Source organism: Microtus pennsylvanicus, chromosome 7, assembly GCF_037038515.1.
Source record: "Microtus pennsylvanicus isolate mMicPen1 chromosome 7, mMicPen1.hap1, whole genome shotgun sequence".
In the NCBI taxonomy this organism is placed as follows: domain Eukaryota; kingdom Metazoa; phylum Chordata; class Mammalia; order Rodentia; family Cricetidae; genus Microtus; species Microtus pennsylvanicus.
The window spans coordinates 100,545,805-100,566,537 of NC_134585.1; the positions used below are offsets into that span (position 1 = coordinate 100,545,805).

A 20,733-nucleotide genomic window follows, 5' to 3' on the forward strand; every position below is an offset into this window, starting at 1 on the left:
ATTGCATTTGGCTAAAATGTTCTTTTGACTTTTTGTGGTCTTTGGGGTCCGTCCAAGGACTGCATGGATCTTTTATAAATTGTTGATTTGGGTGCTTAGCATTGGAGAAGAATTCAGTGAGGCGGACAACAGTTGGCTTCTGCCGTCCAGCCTGCTTAGTCTGTTTTGAACAGCTATGCAATACTTTCTGGAACTTGGGTAGCCATGGAAAATAGACTCTTACCACCTTTTTCTTCTTAATAAAATGGCAGTTAAACACCATTTACAGAGCCTGAGACCAGAAACAACCTAAAGTTTTGTGACTCCTTAAACTCACAGGGAGGTGAGATCCAGTGCGCTCTCTCTCTCTCTCTCTCTCTCTCTCTCTCTCTCTCTCTCTCTCTCTCTCTCTCTCTCTCTGTCTCTCTCTCTCTCCATCATCCTCCCCCAATCATATGGCAGTGATTTGTGTTATGAAAGTTGGTTCAGGATATTTTTTCTATTATTACTTTTGTGGGTTCAGATACTGGTGCCAAACTTGTGTTCTCTCTGTGCCTAGCAGTTTCGGTTGTTCATCTTAACACCCAAATGATAAGGGACTGTAACCACTTGCCTTTATGACAGTTTTCCATTATCTTTATTGTTTTAATTTTTTTTTCAAGACACGGTTTCTCTGTGTAACAGTCTTGGCTGTTCTGGAACTCACTTGGTAGGCCAGGCTGGCCTCGCTTCCACCTATCTCTACCTCCCGAGTGCTGGGATTAACATTATTTTTATTTTTAAGGAAATGTGGGCTGATGAGATGGCTTAGTGGGTAAAGAATTTATATTGTGCAGGGATGAGGATCAGAGTTATGATCCCCAGAACCCACGTGTGTGTTTATAACCCCAATGCTGGGGGTGCAGGAGGGCATGGACAGATTCCAGCGCTTGCTGTTAGTCAGTATCGGCAAATCTAGGTTTAGAGACAGATGCTGTCTCAAAAAGGAAGTTGTGGGGCTGGAGAGTTGGCTCAGTGGTTAAGAATATTTGTTGTTCTTGCAGAAGATTCCCAGCACCCACACTTGTGGTTTACATCCATCGATAATTCCAGTTCCGTGATATCCAGTGCTCTCCTCTGACGTCTGTGGGCACCAGGCACACACATGCACAGAAATACATGTAAGCAAAACACTCAAAACATAAAAAATAATTAAAAAAATAAGCTGTAGGGAGCTGGAGAAATGACTCAGCAGCTAACAGCACTCTTGGCTCATGCAGAGGACCCTGGTTCAGTTCCCAGCGTCTTCATGCTCATAGCTATCTATTACTCCAGTTCTAGGGGACCCAAGGCCCTTTTCTGACTGCTTAGGACACCAGGAATGCATGTGGGACACGCATATGTAGACAAAATATTCTTGCACATAAAAAGTAAATAAAAATTAATAATAAAAACAAATGAGAGAAATATTGAAAGACACCCAATATTGATATCTGGCCTCCAAACATATGTACACACACACACACACACATACACACACACAGAAAATCTGTATTGTTACGTGGGTGTCAGTCAACAGTCAATGAGAGGTGCAGAGCAGAGCTCTGTGACTGTCTTCTGGTACTATACCTAGTTTCGTACCGGTCTGTCTTGGTTGTTTGCTGTGACTCTTTAAGTCGTGAATTAGAACCAAGTTCTCATTTCTTTCTTTCTTTAGATGAGCCAAGTGATTTGTCTGAAATCGGATGTTAAGTCTGAAAAGCTTTGGACCCTGCCCTCATGAGGTTATTTGGCTTTGTCCTTTCAGGGGCAGCTTTGTTGTCTCCACAAATTATTTTCATCTTGTTGATCTAAAAGCTATAAGCAGTCCAGTCTGTCGTTCCCTTCAGGCCTTGCTCATATGCATCCATCTGCTCAGAGGTTCGAAGTTCTCAGATATTATGTAGTATTATGCTATCATGTAAGATGGACACAAAGTGTCCAGTTCTCAGGGATTGTGTAATATAGGGTCATACAATATAGACACAAAGTGTCCAGTTCTCAGGGATTATGTAATATAGGGTCATACAATATAGGCACAATAGTGTCCAGTTCTCAGGGATTATGTAATATAGGGTCATACAATATAGACACAATAGTGTCCAGTTCTCAGGGATTATGTAATATAGGGTCATACAATATAGACACAATAGTGTCCAGTTCTCAGGGATTATGTAATATAGGGTCATAGAATATAGACACAATAGTGTCCAGTTCTCAGGGATTATGTAATATAGGGTCATACAATATAGACACAACAGTGTCCAGTTCTCAGGGATTATGTAATATAGGGTCATAGAATATAGATACAATAGTGTCCAGTTCTCATGGATTATGTAATATAGGGTCATACAATATAGACAAAATAGTGTTAGTTCTCAGGGATTATATAATATAGGGTCATACAATATAGACACAGTAGTGTCCAGTTCTCAAGTCTAGGGCTGCACTGTTCACTATGTGCTCCTGAACACTTGGAATCTGTCGAGTCTGAATTGAGATAGATTGCAATCGGACGTTAAAGGGTGAGCCGGTGGGGGTGGCTTAGTGCGTGAAGCACCTGCTGCTGGACCTGATGACTTAGGTTAGGTCTCTGGGGACCGACATGGTGAAAGGGAAAGTTGTCCTCTGACTTCCATGTGTGCACCGTGGCACATTTGCACACGCGTGTAAGAGATAACACTCACACATGAACACATTTTGGCTTTGCCAATCAGTACTCATTGATAGAGAAGACAGAAGATAATGACCATGAATAGACAGAAAGGATTTGAAATTAATGCAAAGAAATTTGTTCTTGCTACTGAGAAATGAGGCTGTAGGCTACTCGAGTTAGCAAAAGGAATCCTAAAATATCATAGACCATTTTCTCTATGACCTCCCGAGCTTCTTTGTCTAATTTGAGCATGTAATTAGAGACATTTATTTATTACCTATTTTGTACCAGGTGCAAAGGTGACATTGATGAACAATGTATAGTTCCAATACTATTATAGACACAGAAGTCAAGAGTCAAAATAAACATACCAGGAGACAACTTTAAATTGTAATTACATCCAAGTGTAAGGGATAGGAGTCTAGAAACCAGATCTAGCTCAAGGTAGGGTTGGAGACCTCCCAGAGAGCCATGATCTTTGAGCTGAGGTCAGAAGGTACCTAAGTAGAGACGAGAAGAAGGTATACGGAGATACCCTGAGTAGAGGTGAGGAGAAGGCACAGACACCAGCAAAGGCAAAGGTTCTGTGGAGAGCCACGGGTGGCCAGATTTGAACTGCCGAGCGAAGGCCACTGAGGCAGGACACAGAGTGTGGACCAGGAGAAATGATGCTGAGAGGCAGGCGAGGGCATCCATCATGGGGCTAGGGGCTTTACCCTGAGGACAGTCAGGAAGTCAGGAAGGAGATGTGCTTTTAAGAAACACCCCAGTTTTAGTGAAGAAAACTGGTGAGAATGTCTAGGAATGGTTACATCACTAGAACTGGGAATAGAATGCTTTCTGGTGACCCCAAGAGACAGGGACGCAAGTAGAAAAAGGGGTCAGAACTTGACGGATGGTGCGAGTTGTGTTATTTCATTTTGTTTTTTACCTACGATGCCAGAAAACTAGTTGTTGCTAGTGATTTGGGGTAGGGGAAAGATTAAGATTCTCTCTCTCTCTCTCTCTCTCTCTCTCTCTCTCTCTCTCTCTCTCTTTCTCTCCCTCCCTTTCTTTCTCCCCCCCTTCCCTTTTTTTCAAGTTGAAGCTGTCTTTGAACTCTTCATGTAGCTAAGAATGACCTTGAATTTCAGTTGTTCCCTACCTTGCACAACTTTATTAAGTGCTTTGGATCCAATCTAGGGCTTGTGCATTTTAGACGAGAATTCTACCAACAGTGCTATATTCCCAGTCCAAGAGATTTTCTTCTTTCATAGTGAATTTAAGATGATAATAATATTTTCCAAAAAAATTTTTAGGTGGGTTTTTTTTTTTTTTGTTAAGATGAGATCTTGCTATTTATTTTAGGCTGTCCTCAAACTCATAGAAAACCTTCTGCCTCAGTTCCCAGGTCCTGGGATTCCAGGCACATGCCCCAGCACCTGGCTGCTGTACTCTTTTGGAGTTCCTAGATGGTGTACTAGAGAGAGAGATTTGAGGGCCACTGCAGAGATGATTCTGAGTTAGGAGGGTGTCCCCTCCTGCCTGCAGCATCAGCACCAGCTGAGAGCTCTAGAAATGCAGGGCCTCAGGCCCTGTCCTAGACCTGCTGATACAGAAGCTCCACAAGGCCTATCTGTCTGTTTTTAAGGAGCCGCCCAGGTAATATTGTTGCACATAAAGTCTAGACAGGAGTCTGCAGCGACAGGAGTTGGAGCCTGGGTTGGCGCTTGCTCAGGCCTCCCTCTAGAGACCGTAAGGGATAGCTTTGCAAGGGGGGTCCGCGAGTAACAATAGAGAAGTAGAATGAAAGCCTGGGGTCCTGAGAAGAGAGTATGAAAAAGAGAGGGTGACTTCTTGCTGAGATGATGCTTCCAGAATGTCCCGAGGATTGCGAGCCAGCAAGTAAATCCAGAGACACAGCGGATGAGTGGTTGCCAAGGGATTGGGAGAGGAGTGGCTGCAGAGGGATAGTTTCTTCTGGGTGTGGTATCAAAGTTCTGGACTGGATGGCCACAGGATCATTCTATGCGCACTAAACACCATTAAAAAGATGAAGAGGGTCTTCAGTGATCTCATTTTTAAGAGAGAGTCAGACAAGGTGGTAGCTGAAGAACCATATGGAACCGAGCAAGTTTCGCATGACTGGCTCTTTTTCAAAGATGACAGAGGCCTAAAAATATTTAAATTTTGTTGTGGAGGGGAGTCTTAGGAAAGAGAGAATCCAAATCCTTGAGTTATGACTCAAGAGCAGGAAGGGACTTTTCATCAGAGCCCGGTATTTCCCAAGCTCCTGAAGTCCTTTTTTGTTTTTATAACACAGATTAAAAAGCAACATTGTTGGCATGGGCTCTTCCAACTCTGCAGGTTGCCTTGGGCAGGTGTCTTGGTGGCTTTCAAGGGCATGTGCTCTGTTTACAAACAGCTCTTACTGTTTTGCTGTTCTGAGGGTGATGAATATCCACAGGTCGGGTTGGTTTCTTTGATGGATTGGAACATTGCTCCCGTGGAGTAAAATCTTTCAGCTTCTTCAGTGAACTCTCAAATCCCATTTGAATCAGTTCCTGCAAGCTCACCTCAGGAAGGACCCAGTGTGACCACTTCTCCAGCCCTTTGAGAATTTTTCTGTTAATTACTTAGTATTCGTTTTTCTTGGTCTTCTAATTTATTTCCTATTTATCTACCTGATTTCCAGTTTAAAGACTGTGCACCCCTCCCCACCATCCCTGTCTGGCTTGATTTTGGCTAAAGGAAGCCTTTAACGAGAGTCCACAGGACATGGTAGATGGACGGGTCAGTGTTCTACCTTCCCTGGCATTCGTTTTTGTGTGTGTTTGCTTTGGCCGTCTCTGCCCTGTTTACTCCCTTGCAACTGTGTATGAGCCAGATACCCCTAATAAGTCCCTTCTCTCTTGCCCAGTCTGGGGATAGGATTTAGGATCCTGCGGTTGTTAGCTAATGGTCATGGGGCTCTATGTATGACTGCGTCTAAGCCACTCGGCACAGTAGGCTCTCAAGGCTTGTTGTCTGTCCTGGAACGGAGGATAGACTTGATATTTGCTTCCCTTATTCTACTTCACTTTGCAAACCTTCTGTCCTTTTAGCCTTCAGTGAAAGCAGCATGGCGCACCAACCCTGTCCATGGCGTATGAACTTTCCTCTCACTGAGTCATCAGAGCTTGGCCGTCAGTCACTGTAGTAGTGGGGCTGTGAAGGTACAGGGGATGTCATGGAATATCAACATTCTCTGCAGGCATTCGGGCAGCCTGGGCCAGGCGCTTCCTCATGTTTATATACCTGTTCAAATGCGTCTAGGAGAAGGGATGGACTCGGGGTATAAGGACCTCCAAGTCTCTTCTATGCGCACACAGGTGTGTGTGCACTGCGTGTGTATGAGCCAATCCGCATGTTTTTGAGACAGGAACTCTCACTGGCCTGCCACTTGAAAAGAGGTGAGGCTCTCCTGGGCCCCATCTCTGTCTCCCTGGTGCTGGGAATACAAGTACACCACCACACCACATCAGGCTTAAAACAAAACAAAACAAAGCAAAACAAACAAACAAACAAAATATAGATTTTGGGAATCCAGTACAGGTTCTCAAACTTACAGGGCAAGCAATTTCTCACCTGAACTGTCTCCCCAGCCCTTAGATTAAACTCGAAAACACTTAAAGCAGCACCTTTAAACCTAGATTTCCCAAGAGACTTTAGAGTCAGGGATGAGAAAAACAATGCATTTTCAGTTTTACTCTCTTTCTAGTTTCTGAGATCAGAGTCGATTGCTCATGTTGGATGGTAGCTAGAGTGGAATCAGCAGTGTGGCGGTCACAGTAGAAATCACAGGCAGACACGTTATCACATCGCCGATCTATCTTAAGATAGTGTCTATGCTTATACTGTCTTGAAAATTAAAACAGTTACCAAATCCAAGCATGGCGGGGGTGGCCAGGGAGTTTCTCCGTGCCGGGCAAGCACGCTCACACTGCCACATCCCCTCTCCAGTTCCAAAGCACTCATCAAGGTGTTGTGTTGCACATTCTGGTTTTATATTTTGGTTGACTTGGCTTAAATTTAATTGAGTCCCCTTTCTGTTAATCCTAGGTATTTTATCTTATGTACTAAAATCATACTACAATAGAGAATGGGTCTGTAAGACACTATCAAATCGCTGGTCAAGGGGTTGCTGAGATATTTATCTTTAGGATAAGTCCTCTTCTCCTAAAGAGAGAGTGTGCACAAAGGAATCCGTATTCCTATAAACTAGTGGCTCATCTCAGACCTTTTCATGGAATGTGGAAAGGGAAGTGTTTTGTTTGGACCCTTGAGTTCAGATGGCGTTTAAAAACAACCCGAGCAGAGTCACTACAGCTCCCGTTGAAGTCTGATTAGCCCTCCCTGTTCACACAGGCTAACAGAAGTGTGAGGGCTCACGGGACATCTGTTAAGCTGTGCTAAGTCACTCTTTCTATGCTATGGCTATCGGATACTGAAGCTCTATCATGAAGTGGTTGCTTTTTAACTCACAGCTTGGACGCCACAGGGTCAAGCTTCCTTGGATAGTTGGTGACCAAACACTTGGTCTTGTGTTAAGTATGTGTGAAAGGCAGAGTTCCTCTGGCACCCTCCCTGGATGCTGCCCTTGAGCCAACCTCGTTGGGGACATCTGACTGTGCCAGGCTCAGTGCTTAGCAGTCCTTTGTCTTGGGTCAGCATTGGGGCCCAGCTGAGGGACTGAGAAACTCAGGGTCAAGTTTCTTGCTGTGGACACCTTGGAACGCTGCTCCTTTTAAAGCGCCAGGGCCAGTTCTTGCTTAGCTGACCCGAACTTGATACTTGAGGTTTAGGTTGCCTGAAACAGGCCTGTTAAGCCGCTCTATAAAACAGCCTGGAGCCCTCAGTTTTCAGTACAATAGGCTTAAGTATTATTTTTAATTAGAAACATGGTTTTGGACTGGACAGATGACTCAGTGGTTGAGAACATAGATTGTTCGTGTGGAAGACCCAAATTCAATTCCCAGGACACGCCTCAGGTAGCTCACAGCTGCCTATAATGACACCTTTAGGTGTGTCTGACCTCAGCCACACACACACACACACACACACACACACACACACACACACACAGATACACACACACATTAAATAATTTTGGTTTTGGGTCCCGGTCTTTTTTTAAAAATTAACTTATTTTGTATGCTTTGCTTATGCATATGTCTGTGGGAGGATGCCAGGTCCCCTGGAATTGGAGTTACAGACAGCTGTTGAGCTGCCGTGTGGGTGCTGGGAATTGATCCTGGGTTTTTTCAGGTTCTCCCAACCACTGAGCCATTCCTCTCACTCTGTAGACCAGGCTGGACCTCAGACTCACAGAGATTGGCTTTCCTCTGCCTCTCGAATGCTGGGATTATTGTCGTGCACCCCCTCCCCCCCGCCTGGTGGTTCCCTAGTCTTCCTGAGAACTCTTCATAGTGCATTCAGAGCTTCTGTTGCTCCCAGAAACTGAGCGAATTGGTGGGTGGATTAATTGCATTCTTCTTACTTTCTGCCTTGTTGTGGAGGGGTGGCATACATGTATTAAAATAACTACCAGGTTCTGTGGACCCTCGTCTGTTGCCCCCCTGGCTCTCTACCTTTTTAGGCTTGGATGAACTGGTTCCTGCCGGGATGTTGTTCCCCTCCCAGAACACTTTTATAGTCACGCATGCTTCATTTGAAACAGCTCCATTCACCATTATTAAGAGTAGTCATGGACCAAGTGTCCTGAGATGCTCTGTGATCTCGGTTCTTGGGAAACAGAAACAGAGAGATTACTACAAGTTTGAGGCCAGCCTGGTCTACACAGTAAGTCCCAGTCAGCTTGGACTATGTAACAAGGTTGTGTTACCCCTCCCCCAAAGAATAATAGTGACTATAATACATATAATATGTGCTTATTATATATTATATTATATTATATATGTGCTTATGCAGTGCCAGTCATTAGATGGAGGACCTCATGTCATTTTTATGACATTTGATAACCAATCCTGTGGATGATAGCGACTGTCATTATCTTCCTTTCGTATACGAGGATACCAGGTTTGGTAGGTAAAGGTACTTCTTCAAGCCTGTACCCATGGCACACAGTGTGGGAATATGAATGAAGTCTTGGGCTCTTGAATCTGCGGTGAGGTCCGGCCTGCAGGCCCAACTGACTCGGCAGTTTCTTATTTGAGACTCTGGGTGCGCGGTTCTAATGTCTTTATTTGTGCTTGCAGGGATGCATCCTTTGGAAACTGCACGTACAACCTCACCATCCTTGACTGTTTACAAGGAATCAGAAAGGTAAGGCTCTCTCTCTTCGCCAAAGCTGGGAAGGGATAATTGTCAACACCCGTGCCTGTTGTTGGAAGGATCTAGAGTCAGTAGCAGAAGGCTTTTCACTTCCTGAATAATTGATCTGTAAAATACAGTCAGCCTTCAGTTTCTGTGCTTTTTTTTTAAATTAAAAGATTTATTTTTCTTATTCTTTGAAAATTTTATACATGTCTATGATGAACTTTCATCGTTTTTGTAGCCTATTAACCTTTTTCTTCCCCTACCGCCTCCTATACTTTGGTTCTTTATTCACAAATCCAGCTAACCTCAGATTGAAAATATTTGGAAGTGGAGAACCCACCGGGACAGGAGAGTGGCGGGCTGTGGGGGAGTGGAAGAGAGGGACCACCCTTCCCCGTTTAAGCCACTTATTTGTACTTGGAGACAAATTTGCTCCCCCCGCCCCCCGTCTGTTGCCGTGACCATGGCATGGCTCCACCGCCCATTTGTCTCCTTTTCGAGTTAGCCCTTAGTGTGGGAGGGGCACAAGGTTATCTAAGCCACTGTTGTCAGTGGTTGGCTGTGTGCCAGGCTGAACTGAATCATAGAGTCTCCGGGTGGGACCCTGTGGTCTGTGTTTGAACAATACCTCCGGGTGATTGATGCGCTGTCAGGTCAGTTAATTAAGCGTAGTTATTTAATTATTTATGTGCCTAATGGAAAAGTTAAGCAATGTCTGGCCCAGGTTTAATTTACAGCCCGGGAAACTGTGCAGGCTGTACTCTGAATTCTGTAGAGGGAACAGGCACAGCTACTTGGTGAACTGGCTTTCCATGACCTGTTCAGCTATGAATCTAGTTGGAGTTGTTTTAGTGCAAATTTCTTTTTTTTCTGCTGTAACATAAAATGGACTTTGTCCTGTTTTGAGAAAATCAGCTTAAATATGCTATCTATTCCGTGTATCTGTTTATGACTTTACCATTCTTAAGCGGTTTTCTTTTATTTTAAAGAACTTTTTTGTGCCTGAGTGTTTTGCCTGCACAATAGGTATTTACATCATGTACATGTAGTGCCTGTCGAGGCCAGACGGGGGCATTGCAACCCTTGGAACGAGAGCTACAGAGGGTTATGAGCTGCAAGTGCGCGCTGGAAACTTTACCTGGGTCCTTTGCAAGAGCAGCAAATACTCTTAACTGCTAAGCCAGGTCTCTAGTCCCTTAAATAATCTTACTTTTTTTTTTGTTTTGTTTTGGCTTTTTGAGACAGGCTTTCTCTAGAGCTTTTTGGAGCCTGTACTATAACTTGCTCCGTAGACCAGGCTGGCCCTGAACTCATGCAGATCCACCTGTCTCTGTGTCCCGAAAACTGGGATCGAAGGCATGTGCCACCACTGCCCAGCAAATAATCTTAAACTCTCAAAAACTTTAAAGGAGTTAAAATTAAAAAAAACAAAAGAGCAGCAATAAAAACTATGGAAGCATTCAACCCCACACTTGCCAGCAGTACAACCCAAATGTTCACCCATAAATAGTAGTCTAGAGTTTTATGGACAGGTTACCCAACATAGTATAAGCCACTATTAAAACATTTAGGAACCACGCCTGAGGGAAGAAAGCATTTCTTGTTCCTGGCTGTCATTATTTTGCCTGTCCTTGCATCTGACAGAGGCTGTCTCTTCTCTAGTGCTTGTGCAATCCACTGTTCCCTCTGGACCATCCCTGCCCTATTATGGTATCTGGCATCTCAATATAGAAATTTATGACATCCTTCCTGCCCAACAGGAAAGGTGTGACTTTATTAATGAATGAAGGCTTTTCTAAACATAGTCCTTTCTCATGTCGGGGTGTTCTTAAGTACGGATGATGTTTTAAAAGGCTCTGATAGGTTTTTTTTTTGTTGTTGTTGTCTCCGACTGAGACACACATGCCCGTGTAGAGTCCCTCGCTTAAGGTGACACATGCAAGGCTATTTTCCTGCTACTGAGTGCATATCCTTTTGGGAATGTATACAGAGCGTGGTCATGTTTTTGCCTCTTAAGGGTATTTTTTTCAGATTTTGCCTTTATCATAACACTTTGTTCATGTATTTAATATGCAGGACAAACATAAAGGTAAAGGCAAAACAGTACACTGTTGAGTTTTCCTTGAAATTAATAGCTGTATGGATGAACTAATTAGCTATTTATTTTAACTAAATTAATTATTTCATCAATTAATTGTTACTATTTTTGAGATAGAGTCTGGCCTTGAACTCACAGAGGATGAAATGCATTGCCACCATGCCCAGCCTGGTTAGCTTTTTTTTTTTTTAAAGATTTTATTTATTATGTATACCATACAGTGTTCTGCCTCCATGTATGACTGCATGCCAGAAGAGGGCACCAGATCTCATTGTGAATGGCTGTGAGCCACCATGTGGTTGCTGGGAATTGAACTCAGGACCTCTGGAAGAGCAGTCAGCGTCCTTAACCTCTGAGCCATCTCTCCAGCCCTGCCTAATTAGCTTTTTAAAAGTTGAGATAATTATAACTTATTGATCGTGTCCCATCTACTTTGTAGGACTCATTCAGTTGGTCATTGTTGCCAGCATTTAGTATATGTAAGAATCATTAGGAAATCATGCTAAAAACTGCCTGTGAAGTGAGGGTGGTTTTCAGACTTTGATGTATTGCCATGATTATGTATTATCATACCCAACTGAGTATATGTTGTATGAACATAGACAACCACACAGTTTAAAGATAAAGGGGGAAGAAGTGGATTGTTGAGTTTTCTTTGGACCTAATAGTGTTTGTATCCTGAGTCTGGGGCTGCAGCTCAGCTGGTAGCATGCCTGTCTAGCATGCACAATGCCCTGGGTTCGATCCCCAGCACCACCTGCATTGGTTATGGTGATGCATACCTGCGGTTCCAGCATTCAGGAGGGGGAGGCAGGGTGATCAGCCAGTTCAAGGCCAGCCTAGGCTACGTGAGCCTGGGTCTAAATAAACAAATAGCTTAAAGAAACTCTTCTTGTAGCCCGGCCCCAGAGAATCTGATTTACACTCTGGGAAGGGGCCCAGGAGCCTATTTTATAAGCAGTCTTGGTGTTTCTGGTGTGGAAGGTTCAGGTCCCACGTTTTGATATACATTCTTATCTCCACGCACTGCAGCTTGGCTTCCTGGCATCTGTCTCCCCCCCCCCCCCCCAGACAGGGATTCTCTGTAGTTTTGGAGCCTGTCTTAAAACTAGCTCTTTTAGACCAGGCTGGCCTCGAACTCACAGCGATCTGCCTGCCTCTGCCTCCTGAGTGCTAGGATTAAAGGTGTGCGCCACTACCGTCTATTTTTAATGACTCAATCGTAGAACTTTTAAATGTATCTATGGTTTTATATTCGGCTGTCATCTCTATAGTTTCCTGGTGTGTGTGTGTGTATATATATATATATATATATATATATATATACACACACACATACTTCTATTTTCCTGAAAATATTAGTTGTGAACAAGCTAGCTAATTTTAAAGAGTTTTGTCACTGCATAAAAAAAATGTATGAAGTATTTCTTTTGTTAAAAAGTCCATTCTTCCTTCTGAATTTTAAGAGCAGATGGTATATCCTTAGGTTAGCTCAAACTACCATTAGGAAACATATAACCTCCAAAACAGAGTTTTAGGAATTTAGGGCCATTAAGGAAAAATGCCCTTTGTGGTAAATACTTTGTTTCGGTAAATATTTTATTATGGTTGAAGGAAGGCAAGTTTGTCTAAGAAGAACTGGTTTTGCTCCTGTGTGAGAAGTTAATCTCTGTCATAGATTTTGTCCAAAGTCTCGTTCCTGGTAGGTTTTGGCTATCGCTTTTCTAGTATGCCCCGTTTTATGTGTGTTATTAGTTTTGCATATAGAACGGATATAAAGTGGGGAGGAAGCCTCCTATCTGAGGCACACATTCACGTTTCCGGAGAATGTAGTTCCAAAGTTGTCACTGTCGTAAGTGGCCCTTGTTGGGCAGTGAAGAGCTCAAGTCCGAGGCTCTTACAGTGAGGCTGTGGGGACCATCCTGGGATTAGACGGAGGGACGAGGAGGGGGTCCTAGTGCTGTGTGCAGAAAACTAACTCAGTTCTACTTTTAGGGATTACAGCATGGATTTTTTGACTTTGAGACATTTGATGTGGATGAATATGAACATTATGAGGTTTGTACACTTAATTATTTTTTGTAGAATATAATTTCATGTTGGTTCAATTTTTTTTTAAAAAAATCAAACACTATTACCTGTTAAATAAAAACCATTTATCTTTTAAAAATAGTGGTCAGCTTTGGTTATTAGGGGGGGGTCATCAAGTTTTAATTTAGATAGAAGAGCTCTATCATCTATCTATCTATCTATCTATCTATCTATCTATCTATCTACCTACCTACCTATCTATCTTCTATTTATCTATCATCTCCCTACCTACCTATAGATTCATTCTCTTGTCAAACTTCATTGACAGTCTCTTTGTAATTTTGAAGTGTAGTTTGGTAGTGAAATTCTAAATTACCTGCACATTAGAAGTAAGCTCTCAGTTAAGACTCTCAATGCTATGCATTGAAATGCAGTTGCTTGCACTCAGTTCCAACGCTTGGCCACTTGCTTCCATCGCGAACATCGCGAAACCAGCTCTTTCCCCCACGGCACCATTGTGAACTCTGCCTGCACAGTGACGGATAGTGTTCAGGGGTGCTTGTCTACCCTGGTCTGAGGAGTAGTCGTAGGAGAGGTCCAGAAGCATTAATGTTTCTGTGAGCTGAGGAGCCCACAGAATGTGAGGGGACCGACATGGCCTGAGCATAGCTTGTCCGTTGGGTTTTTCCAGGAGAACCATCAACTCCATCACTCTCCCTAGCAGGTGGAGCTGACTCCCCTGGTTGGACTGGTGTCCGGAGCATGTCTATTTGAGTATCTTGCTTGTGTGTCAAGTGTACCCTGTGTTTGAAGATAAACTGTTCATCTTTCATTCAAACTTGGTCTTCTGATCGCTTCATCTGTGATAATGGAGGGGCATCTTGTTGTTTACCCAAACTCAAGACTAGAATGCCCCCTTTACCCCCCATCACAGTCCTGTGAGTGTTGTGTTCCCATGGCTGGTGACGGAGGATGCCCTTCTGTCGTTTCCTTTACCCTGGGTCAGAACTCTTCTCCCTGGACTGTTAGAGTTGCTCTCTACCTGAGCGCTGGTCCCTTTCTCAGGCTTCTTCCACAAGCCTAGCTGGACGATCTTAAACAGCCTCCGTCTTGTCTTGTTCTTGGCCTTGAGGTGAGCTGTGTCCCACTCTCTCAGCTCTGCCAAGCTCCGACTGCCTCTGGAGTCTCACTATTGTTCCTTGCTGTCCGCAGTCCTGTTCCAGCCCGGATTCTCAAACGTCTCTGCCCTGACTGAGCTTGCTTTCTGCAGTTCTCACCTTCCTTACCTCCTCCTCCTCAACATTTCACCGTCAGAGTCTGTGGAGACCAGATCACCCTTGGGGAATCCCGTCACCTTAGTTTCACCGGTCACAGTTTGTGCCTATTTTTCTAACATCAAGGCCATTTACATACAACTTTAATTTCCTTCTTAGTCTGCAAGTTCCTTGTAGGTGGGACATGGCTTAAGGGGAAAACATATTCTGTGTTCTTGCATAGAAATCCTTAAGTTCAGAAACATTATGTCTAACAAAGTTAATAAGTTTAGTATAATTTTTAAAAATTTGAGTCTATTGTTCAAACTGTGTCAGTGTGTGTGTGGCATTTTTAGTCCTGGCAGAAGAATCTTTTCATTTTAGGCAGAAAGAGAAAACAAAGAAAGAGGAAGGTAGGAAGGAAACAAACAAACTCCAGAAAACTAGAAATAAAGGGCAATGAGTTTCTAATGGACAAGACTGGTTTAAACATAGACATCACTTATGTAGTCATTTTAAAAAGTAATTGATCTATACTTCTCTTGGAATGATTTATTTATTGGAATGATAGTGCTTATAGTTTGATTCTTCTTTGCAAAAATAAAACAAGTCCTAAAAGACCGCTTCCGATACACATGTATGTATATAGCTACAGTGTGAGTTGTGTTTTCTCTGAGGCTAATGAAGCTCATATTTTATAAACCTCTCACATAGGTGCCTCTTAAGGTTGTGTACCTAACTCTGCTCATCCCCAAAGAGCTCCAGGCCCTGGATCTCTGCCCTACGAATATGAACATGGAGAACATACCATTAAATACGCCCTTAAATGCTAAAGACATTTCAATTAAAAGAGCTGTTCAGGTGTGTGGGACAGAGGAAGAAAAGGAGGCCCAAACACCTCACACAGAGAAAAATGATACAGCACAGAAACCTAGCTGACTTCTCTCCCTCTCCACATGCTGATGTTGAGACAGCTGTTGATAAACGGTGCTGCGTGCTTCTCACAAATCAGTCAACCCAGCAACCGGAATCTGGTAACAATGTGGTCCTCCTGCCGTCCCCAGAATTAAGAAGAATCCAGAGAGTAGGAGGAGAGCAGTGGATTTTGGTGACTGTCTTGAAAGGATGCTCTGTGGCCCAGGCACTCCTTGCCAGAATGTCCTTGCTGTTTGCACTGCTCCAGGGAGCCTGGTCATTTGGTGAACTGTGAAGCAGTCAGATTTGTGCACTTCACTTCGTACAACAAGGCCAATATTCCAGGACAGGACTTGTAGGTTTCAAAGTAAAACTGTACTGTGAGACTTGCTGGGAATGATCTGGGGATATTCAGGATGTCTTTTCATAGGCACTTTCTTCTTTTTATTGAAAAAAAAAAAACCATGTAATTTAGGTAGTGGCACAGGGCTAGACAGAGAAACCCTATCTTGAGAAACCAAAAAAAAAGGTCCCCCCATCTAGTTACACCCCCTTTCTGTCTCTCATTAGAAAACAGACTTCTAAGGGATAATAATAAAATAAAATATAAGATAAAAGAAAAACTAACATCAGAACAAACAAACCGAGGGAAAAGAGCCCTAAAAAAGGCCTAAGAAACAGATATAGAGACCTACGGAAAGTAGGTCTTTAAGTATATATTATGGCACAATCAGGAAGCCATAATATGTACTTAAAGGACCTGTATGATAAAAAGAGAGAAGAAAAAAAGGTACGTAAAAATAAAATAGAATAAAATAAAAGTAGAAAATAAGATAAAATAGAGAGAGAGAGGCTGACCATCTACTGCTAGGCACGCAGCTTTGAAGAGACACCGTGACCATGGCAACTCTTATTTATAAAGGAAAACATTTAATTGGGGCTGGCTTACAGTTCAGAGGCTGAGTCCATTATTGTTATGGTGGATGCCATGCAGGCGGACATGGAGCTGGAGAAGGAACTGAATTGTGACACTGAGTGTCACTTGAGCCTGCCCCTACTGTCTCGCTTCCTCCAGAGGTCAGACCTCCTAATCATGTCACTCCCCTATAAAAGCTATTTTCTTTCAAACCACCAAACCTACTCTTGGGAGTAGTTTGCTTCTCCAGTGAGACTTCCTCGTAGAAAACTAACTTTTCCTATACAAATGATTATCAGTTGGAGATTGCTTCTGGCTTAGGAATGAGGGCTTGCATCCACTTCCTTCAGTTCTAGGAAGCCATCTGGGGCAGACAGAGCAGGTCCTGTGTCTGCTGCCTCAGTCTCTGAGGGTTCATATGTGCATCAATTCTGTTGATTGAGATCTCGGCCTCTGGCTCTACACACTTTCCACTGGAGTGTTCCAAGGTCTCTAACTTTCTGTTTCTTGTCTGTCTGGGTTTCTGTTATGTGTTCCTGTGTTCTGCAGGAGGAAGCATGCCATTAGATGTCATCTTACATTTTTTTTTTTTAAAGAACAGTAGTATCTGGCTTTCTCCTAGGCCCCTGGGATATTGACTCTCAGGTTCTTAATCATCAAAGCAATGCCAGGTATGGGTTCTATCTTGTGAAGTGGGTCTTAAATCGAATCGAATGGTTGCTGGTTCCTTCTACAGATTTGTGCCACCATTGCATTGACCTATCTTGCAGGCAGTAAACGTTTGTAGATCAAAAGGTTTGTGGTGGGGCTGATGTTTACCTTTCTCCTGTGTAGCACACAGAGTACCTTCCTGCACCAAAGATGCTAGAGTAGGGATGAAAATTATAGGTAGGCCCCAACTTGACTTCTCCGAGTTCAGTGAGCTGTGCAGGTGTTGTCTTCAGCAACGGGGCCTTCTTGTCAGTTTATCTTGGCAACCGTGTTGGTTGTTTGAGCGGGCCAACAGCTCAGTCAGATGCAATCCAATCCTGGTGACAAGAGATGTTCAGATGGGGCTCCCCCACCCCCTTATTTGGTGATTTAATTTACTCTGCCTTCATATATGTATACGCAGCCTCAGCTATATTAGGTTTTCATACTACCCCTCATAGGCTGTATCTCCCCATAGTCCCTTGCTCACTCTTACCTCCCCATCCTTACTTGATCCTCTTGTTCCAGTCCCCACCCCGTCCACCCATAACTATCTCCCTTTTCTAGGGTGATCTTTTTGTCACCCAGTCCCTTACTCTATACCTAATCTCTCTCCCTCCCACTCCAGATGGTTCTTTTGTGTAATAGCATTGGCTGACCTGGAACTCCCTTTGTAGACCAGGCTGGCCTTGAACTCACAGGGATCCACCTGCCTCTGTCTCCAGAATGCTGGGATTAAAGGTTTGCCCAGCCCTTTATATCTTCTTTGTGGTTATAGCTTGGTTATCAGTGACTTAATAAAAGCTAAATCCACATATAAACAAACGCATGCTGTGTTTGTTTTTCTGAGTCTATGTTACCTCAGGATGATTTTTTTCTAGTTCATTTACCTGTGAATTTTTGATTTAGTTCCATTTACCTGTGAATTTTATGATTTCATTTTTTTAGTGGCAGAGTAATACTCTTGTGTAAATATACCACATTTTAAAAAGTTTATCTGTTGAAGGACATTAGCTTGTTTCCAATTTATGGCTATTATGAATAGAGCAGCAGGGAACATGGTTGAGCAAATGTCCTTTTAGCAGGAGGAAGCATTCTTTGAGTATATACTCAAGAGCAGTATAGCTGGATCTTGAGGTAGATCAATTCCTGTCTTTCTGAGGAACCACCGTATTGATTTTCATAGTGTGCTTCCACCAGCAGTGGAGGAGTGTTCTGCTCACTCCACATCCTTGCCAGCATGAGCTGTCATTTGTTTTATCGATCTTGGTCATAGACACTTGTTTACTAAACATTACATTTAATATACAGAGGATTATCATGAATTCAAGGCTAGCCTGGGTTACTGAGACCCTGTCTCAAAACCAACCAACCAACCAACCAACCAACCAACCAACCAACCAAAACAAAACCCCTTAAGTCAGTGAGACCACAGCTCTGTGTGATAGCAAAGAGTTCTACCCCATTTTTATATTTGCATGTGATGTGCCCATATATACATATGCATGGTTTTGCATGTATGGGGACACACATGTGTTTGTATGGAGATGGTGAATGTACATGTGTGTGCATGTGGAGGCCTAAGGTTGATAAATCATCTATTTTTCTTCTACGTTATTCATTAACGAAGAGTTGGTCTCTCAGTCAAACTCAGAATTCATCCATATGTCTGTTCTATGAATCCCATCTCTGCCGACGGAGGCTAGGATACAGGCAGACTGCCATGCCCGCCAGACATTTATGTGGGTTTCTGGGGATCCAGTGCTGGTCCTCTCATTTGTGTGGCAGGCGCTCCAACTGTTGTCTTCTCAACCTGTTAGAGGAGGTTTTTTATGGTCAGAGCGCTACTTATAAATACAGACGATGGGTCAGCAAGGCATAAGTACCTGCTGCGAGTCTGACGCCCGCTCCTCAGAGCATGCCCACTTTCCCCTGCCAGTCAAGGCTCTAAAGCACGTCATTTGTAATTAGTCATATAAATATTTCAAGCATTCCAGCAGCCATATTTAGAAATGCTAAAAGAAAGTGGGGAAAGTATTTTAAGTAATATATTTAATTAATTCAGTATCTCCCACATATTCTAACATACAGTTAAAACACAGGTCATTAATGAAGTATTTTATTTTATTTTTTTTTAACATGAGGCCTTCAAAGTCTAGTGAGAAGTTTGCACCATGGCATACCTGAATTTGGTCTGGTCACTGTTATTCTTTTTTAAAAAATGCTGCAAGATCCCCGCGGCAGTAGGCAGCAGAAATGCTGTAGGTCCCAAATGGTGGCGGCGGGCCATGTGGTGGCAAGCAGAGGGCCCTGGGAGCAGCCAGTCCCAGGCAAAAATGGCTGCCGGTCCCAGAGCGGCGGCCCGAGCTGTGGTGGCCATGTGGCGGCAGGCAGCGGGCCTTGGGAGCAGCCAGTCCCAGGCAGAGACGGCTGCTGGTCCCCGAGCAATGGCTGGTCCCAGGCAGGGAGACACATGGCAGGCAGGCAGAAGACAGAAACATGGATAGACACGACATGCAGGGTGAGGTTGAATGTTTATTCAGGGGGTTATGGAAGAGGAAGGGTGAAGGGGGTGACAGAGAGAGAGGGAGAGAGAGAGAGAAAGAAGAGGAGAAAGAGACAGAGAAGGGGAGAAGCAGAGAAGTGGGGAGAGAGGCAGAAGCGAAGCTGCCTCTCCGAGAGGAAGATGGAAAAGAGAGCAAGCTCAGGCTGGAAGCTGAAGATCAGCCTGCCTCAGCGGATGGGGAGGGGGAATGGGTGTGGCTTGTCTCTTAAAGGGACCAAAACCATAACAGTCACATTTTAAGGTATAGTAGCCATGGGTATCCAGAAGAAAGATTCCACAAGAACGACAGGCTTGGGCGTGTACATCACGGTCCTCCAGTGTGACACGAAGCCTTGGGGAGCCACACAGGGTTTATCCGCTTGTTTTTATCTGGTCTGACTGTTCGCGTGAGAGTCCTTCACGACTGTCCAATTTGGAAGGTTTGGAGAAAGACGTCTCAGGAATTTGGCTGTTTTCATGTGATCCACAGATGGCTCATTCTCTTCAAGACTGAGAAATAGCACCAGACATGGGTCTTGTAAAATGCCCTCCAAATATGGTCTCTCCAGGTTCCATGCCAGCCCGTCCGTCCTGCTGCTCTTACTCACATTGCTCAAGCAGGCCGAATTCTGCAGCAGTACCAGAAATATCCAGAAACAACCAGTCAGGCAGTCAAACAACCAAAGTCACGAGATGACAATCTGCGAGCTCCCTGAACAATGAACCCGGGAACTAAGACAGCAGCCACGCCTTAGAAATCTAGCTCTGGATCAGCTCAGAAAGATAACACAGACCTTTTGTCCTAGGGAGAAATGGTGACGTTGAAAGAGTCCTAGCGTTCAGTTCCCCCTGACGCTGTGTACCTGCGTATACATGGACAGTTCGCCCTCTAGTGGTGACGCCGGTGCCAAGCCTTCTGCTTTGAGGACCCTGGTTTAGTCAATTGTCTATACACCGCGGTGTGTGTCAGCGTTTCCTGTGTTAGTTTCGGAGGAGATTGTTCCTCCCTAACAGACCATGGGTTTAATTTCTGTCCACCAGGGAGGATCCAAAGTTGGATCATCAATTTGTTCCCTTCTCTTTCTGTTTTTGATTGGTAGCCCTTGAGCAGGTGACCTCCCAGGATAACACAGTACCTTTGTTCTTAGTTGGGCTCGTGGGTGCGGAGAAAGGAGCTTCACCGGTGACGTTTAGTGTGTGTGTGTGTGTGTGTGTGTGTGTGGTGGGGGTGCTCATCCCGTCATTCACATTTATTACCAATTCCAGAGTTGCCCTACGTAGGTGATTAGGTTCAAAGTTCGAGATCAGCTTCAGAACTTAGCAATGAGATTGCTT

At 43.9% G+C, this 20,733-nt stretch overlaps 1 protein-coding gene across 4 annotated transcripts in view; it reads left to right on the top strand.

Annotated features, from left to right (window-relative positions):
- Nucleotides 1–20,733, top strand: part of Cdc14a (cell division cycle 14A) — a 153,594-nt gene that overhangs the window by 60,478 nt on the left and 72,383 nt on the right. For all 4 annotated transcript variants that reach the window (XM_075981533.1, XM_075981531.1, XM_075981532.1 and 1 more), the window contains 2 exons: nucleotides 8,890–8,956; nucleotides 13,044–13,106. In XM_075981533.1, coding sequence (XP_075837648.1) covers nucleotides 8,890–8,956; nucleotides 13,044–13,106 — 130 coding nt within the window. The remainder of the gene's footprint in view (nucleotides 1–8,889; nucleotides 8,957–13,043; nucleotides 13,107–20,733) is intronic.